The following is a 6045-nucleotide window of genomic DNA, read 5'->3' on the forward strand; positions in this document are numbered from 1 at the left end:
CGATCGAAGTTTTCTTCGCTGTGTAGATAAAGATTTCAGCTAGCCAACAACAGCCTCCGAAATGAAGATGCAGACCATATACCAAAAGCGGCCACAGGTAAAAAATGGGCCGAAAAAAATGAACTGCATCCAGTTAGCTAGCCAACAAGACAGTCAAACGGACGGACAGATAGACGGACAAACATACAAATGAACCCACAGCAGCAGCAGGGATGGCAAAGAAGCAGCAGACACCGACCATCGGTTGTGGCCGAGCGCCAGACTCATGAATCAAATTTAACGAACTAACTGCACGTGCAGCACAAATGATGACAACGCCAACAACAATAACAACAACAAAAATACGAGCAATACAACAAAATATAAGAAATATGCGGTGATGGCAACAAAATTAACAACAGAAACAAAAACGCGCGCCGTCGTCATCATCAGCATCATTATGAACGGTAACTGGGTTGTTCAGTGTTTCGGTTGTTTGGTTGTTCGGCTGCCCGGTTAACTGGCGCTACAGCGCGTCGCGAGCGGCCCGCCCAGTTGACGATCGATGGGACGTAGATTTATGTGTTTGTGTGTTGTTGTTATGCTGGCTATTGCTGCTGAGGGTGATGAGGTTGATGATTATGAATGAGTTGTTGGGCAATGAATGATGCTGCTGCTCAAATTTTTCTCGGTGTTGTTGTTGTCTGTCTGTAGTTGTTTGTTAGCGTTTGTTCGCAATGTTGTTGCTTCCCTACATTGCGTTGCTTTGTTTTTCTTTTGGAGCAGTACTTGATTTGTTGCTTCTTGTGCTGGAAAACAAATAATGTCAGCCCACATAAATTTCAGCTTTCAATAACTTGAATTATGCTGTTCGGTACACAGTTTATCAATTTTTTTAGAAATATTTTTTTTTAATTTTTATTTTTTTTTTGCTTTTGATTTTGGCAAAGAATTTCTTAAAAGTAGTCTTTAAATATAGATGACATTAAAGCACTTGAGGGTTATAGCGTATGATTAATAACTTTGAGTAGCAAGTAATTAGACGGCCTTTTTTTTTGAGTTAAAAGAAGCCAAGAATGCATGAGCAGAAAAATTAAGGGTTAATGAAGAGTTAAATGAAACATGTGGAGATGTAATCTTACGAAAATCGAACAAGAAAAATTGTTAATTACTGGTGAAAGTATCGTAAAGTACGGTTGATATGGCAGTATTTGTATGTATGTATGTTTTGTGAAGGTTTAAAATGGAATGTTGAAACTAGTCAATGAAATTAAAACAAAAAATTGTTTTAACTGTAAAAAACAAGTTAAAAAACTATGAAAAATATGTAAAAAGATTAAACAAATATTTAAAAAAATAAAAAAAATTAAAAATATATAAAAAATATTAAAGAAAAATGTTAAATATAAATAATAATATATAGAAAATATTAAAAAATATAAATAAAAAAATATGAAAAATGTATAAAATGGATTAAAAAAATATAAAATATGTATAAAAATATAGAAAAAAAATTTTAAGCAATATTGAAAAAATTAAACAAATATAAAAGTTATGTAAAAAAAGTATTAATGAAAAATATAAAAAATTAATTTTATATATAGATAGATAGATATATATATATAAAATATAAAAAAATATTTAAAAAATTATTAAACAAATATAAAAAATATATAAAAAAATATTGAACAAAAATAAAAAAAAAATTTTAAATATATAAAAAATATTAAATAAATATGAAAAATAAATTTTAAAAATATTAAAGACAAATATTAAAGAAATTCTAAAAATGTTAAATATATATAAAAAAGTATTTAAAACTATTTGAAAAAAATAAACGAATATATAAAAAAAAAATTTTAAATAAATTTTAAAGAAAAATATTTAAAAAAATATAAAAATATATAAAAAGGTATTAAAGCAAAATATTTAAAAAATATAAAATTTAAAATATATGTAAAAATGTAAAAAAAAAATATTTCAAAAAATATAAACCATATATAAAACGATATATAAAGAATGCTCATAAAAAATATTTAAAAAAATATTAAAAAAAAAATATTTTAAAAATATTGAATATACATATGTATATAAAAAATATTGAAAAAAACATAATGTAAATATAAAAAGTAATGAAATAAATATCAAAAATATATGAAAAATTAATAAAATCGAAAGAAACTCAAAAATTAATTTTTAACTTTTTTTAGTTTAAAAAAATTCAGAGAATATTGAAGTTCACAACTTTATTAACTTCTGAAAAATGCAAAAATTAATAAAAATACTAAAATTTCAACATTTGTAGTTTACTTCGAAGTTGGGTCCAATTTTCGAACATTTTATTTAAGCTGCAATAAACATCGATTTGTTTATGCTTTATATTTTTCTACTAATGGTGTTTAATTTTCCAAAATTATATTTAGGCTGCAATTAGCATCGAAGGTTTTCCTTCTTGCTAATTTTTTCTTTGTTAGTTCTGTTAAATTTTTCAAAACTATTTTCTGCAATTTATTTTTTCTCTATTTATTTGATTATTATTATTATTAAATTATTATTTTTGCTTAAAAAAAGTGTTAAAAATTTATATTATATTTGTTTCAATTTTCGAAAATTTCAACTAATTTCGAGACTTATTTCGATTTTTTCCTAACAACTTAAAGAAAATTTAAATGCAATTTATTTTTTCAATTCAAAAAAAGTTAATTAACTTCATTTTTATTGCAACATTTCTTAGATAAAATTTTTTTTATTTTTCTTTAAATTTATAAATACTTTCATTCACTCTTTTCTCTGCGTGTATATTTTCTTTGTGCATTTTTGCCACTTCCATCGTTGTTGTGGTCGTTCTTGCCCTGTTGCCCATTGCCGCTGCACAGATTGAGTGATTGCTGCCTAAAGTTATAATTTTCATATTTGTTGTAAATGGGCGAGCGCAAGCGCAAGCGCCAGTCCGCACCGCATAGCACAGCGAAGGGCTCGTAGGCTCCAAATATATGACTGTGTGGCGCATTATGATGAACTTGCAACATGTAGTCCAAATAAAAATGTTTGCTTTTGGATTTAATGGTTTGTTGGTTTTTCGGTTGGAGAGCGCCTGTAGTGGGCAACCGTGCACACATACACACACACACATACATGCACGTAGTCACAACCATGCCACAAAGCTGCAACATTAGCGCGATCAGCCCACATAATGAGCGCTAGCGATGGAGTGCCCTAACCACTGCCTGTTTGCCTATCCAATTCTTCTGCTTCCTAGCCTTGTGTGGCATGACTTCCGATGGTGGCAACATGCAATGATGTTAGTGTTGTTGTTGTGCTGTTGCTGCCTTTAGTGTGTGGTGGCAATTTTCGAGTTTGCAACTTTTTATTCGTTGTTATAGTAGTTGTTGGTGTTGTTGTTATGATTGCTGTGGCTGCTGCAGCCAATTTCAATTTAGTTTGCTTCAAGCGAGAAATAAACGTCGTTGGCGTCTTGGGTGAAAATTTGTAAATTTGACTGGTATTTCGTGTGCTTGTGTGTATGTTTGTGCGGGGAATGTATGGTGTGTGGCGCCGCCAGCGGGCGCCATTTGATGAGTAGTAAAAAAAATTGTTGAACAGAAATTATAAAGCAAATTGAATGAGATTTTGGTGGTCGAATTATGAAAAAATGCAGATTGATAGAAAAACTTTAATTTGTTGTGGTTAGTGCAAATATTTTTTATTTAACTACGTCTTTTACTGCGACTGTGCCTACAAATTTTCTAATTTAAAAAATGGTAATTAATTTAACTTTTTTCTTTCATTTCAGACAAATGTTTCCTCAAATGAAATTCCGCGTTTCGGGCCTGGATGCCAAGGCGAAATATATTTTGCTCTTGGATATCGTCGCCGCGGACGATTACCGTTATAAATTTCATAATAGGTGAGTCTTATTGATTTTTAAAATTAAAAAAAAAAAAAATAAATAAATAAATTTTAAACAAATTTAAATTCGAAAATTTTTCCCCTCAAAAATTTTCCCCTTTTTACAAATTTTTTTATATTTTCCAATGAAAACGAAGTGAAAGTGCTATTTTTCATGGAAATTTATAAGTGTATTTCATTTTAATAAATTAATAAATAAGTTGTTCGTGCCGAGTATTTTTTTAACAGTAAATATTATTAAATAAACAAAAAAATTATTTAAATTTTTGTTTTCAGAATGTTTGTTGCTTACATTTTTCTTCACATTTATGGTATTAAATTTTTTACTATTCTCTGACGGACTACAAAGAAAATTGTCTTATATTTTTAGTTCAAAATATTTTGTACGAAAAATAAAAAAATGCGTAGTCAAATTAGGATCAAAATTTATTATTAAAAGCTTACGAAAATTATTAAATTAAATTATAGAAATTTTGTGTGCTTTTCTTATATACAAAAAACTTCTCTAAATTTTCTGCGAAAGCAAGTAATTTTTATAAAAAAAAATTATAGTAAAATAATAAGAAAATTTCAAAAAGTTTGTAGAATTTAGTTTTTTAAATTTAATTTTCTTTTACCTTTGCTTGCGAAAATTTTTCTAAATAAAAAGATTATAATAAATAACAAGAAAATTTCAAGATATTTTTTTTTTTAATTTAATTTTTTTTCATTCCATTTGCTTGCAAAAATTTTTATAAATAAATATCTGTCGTTAGAGAATATTTTGCACGAAAATAATAAAAACGCAAAAATTAATACTCAAATGAAAAACTAAAATTTAAACGCGACTTTCTTTCTATCAAAAATTTTTTTAAAATAATTTTTTTTTGCGCGTGAAAATATTATATATACTGGTATAGAATATTTTGTTATTGATTTTGTTTTTTTTTTAATTTTCCTTTTAAACATTTTTCAAATATATTTTAATTTTTTTCCTTTCCTCACAGCCGCTGGATGATCGCCGGCAAAGCGGATCCAGAAATGCCAAAACGCATGTACATCCACCCCGACTCGCCCACAACCGGCGAACAGTGGATGCAGAAGGTCGTCTCATTTCACAAATTAAAATTGACCAACAATATTAGTGATAAACATGGATTTGTAAGTACTGTACGTCTTCTCTGTTTACCGAAAATTTCATGACAAAAAAAATTACAAAAAAGAGCGTTCAAAGTCGAGTTATTTTCGATGTTGAAAACAGAAAATAGCCGCCTTACTGTTATACGAAAACAAAAGTTTGGGAAAAAATAAAGAATTTTCTCAATTTAAAATTTTCGGCATTAAAAAAAATTACAAACAAAAATTAAAAGCATTTAAGGGAGCAATTTAAATTTATTACGAAAAAATACAGAAATTAATTAAAATTAATTAATAGAGCAAATAATTCTTTTTAATATAATAAATCACGCAGAAAATAAGAAAAATATTTAAATTATTGAAAATTGGAAGTATCATATTTTACCCAAATTTCTTGCGGTAAAATGTCAAAAAAGAAGGAAAATATTTAAGTTAATAAGAACTTCAAAATATCAAATTTTACACAAATTTCAAATGGTAAAATGTTAGAAATTTGTTTTATTAAAAAGTGCTAAATTAAAAAAGTCTAATGTTTTTGTTTTGCAAATTTTTGTTGTGTAAAAGCTTAGATTTCAGATTGAGAGAATTTTTTATCGGCTCATTTAAACATCTTTGCATTATTAATTAGTTTTCATATACCAATACATACATATATTTCTTATTCTACATATTTATGTAATAAAATTTGTTGCTATTTTTTTGAAATTCTTATTTATAATTTATGTTTCAAGTCTTTTTGCTATTTTTCAAACAATTTTTTTCTCCTTTATTCATACGCCATTTCGTGGCAAAAAGCCGCTCATCAATCGCCGCCTCTGAACGGCGCCATTTTTGTCGGCAACTTCAATCGTTTTCTCGCTAACAACGCGCGTTGCTTGTGTTTGCTGTTATTGCTTTTGTTGTTTATACAATTTATTTATTGCTATAAGCGCTTAAAATGTGTACAGCACCAACAACCACAGCAAACAAAAAGTAGCAATTGTGTGGTAAAAAAAGCTAAGAAATGCGAAAAAGAGGAAAAAATATATAAAAAATTCGCTT

General features: G+C 27.5%; 1 protein-coding gene across 1 annotated transcript; it reads left to right on the forward strand.

Moving 5' to 3' along the window:
• Nucleotides 1–3776: 3776 nt before the first annotated feature.
• On the forward strand, nt 3777–5070 carry LOC129238406 (T-box transcription factor TBX3-like). Its single transcript, XM_054873430.1, has 2 exons — nt 3777–3886; nt 4875–5070. Exons 1-2 carry the CDS (start codon nt 3777–3779, stop codon nt 5068–5070), a joined length of 306 nt encoding a protein of 101 aa, XP_054729405.1.
• The last annotated feature ends 975 nt before the right edge of the window (nt 5071–6045 follow it).

Source organism: Anastrepha obliqua, chromosome 2 (genome assembly GCF_027943255.1).
Source record: "Anastrepha obliqua isolate idAnaObli1 chromosome 2, idAnaObli1_1.0, whole genome shotgun sequence".
In the NCBI taxonomy this organism is placed as follows: Eukaryota; Metazoa; Arthropoda; class Insecta; order Diptera; family Tephritidae; genus Anastrepha; species Anastrepha obliqua.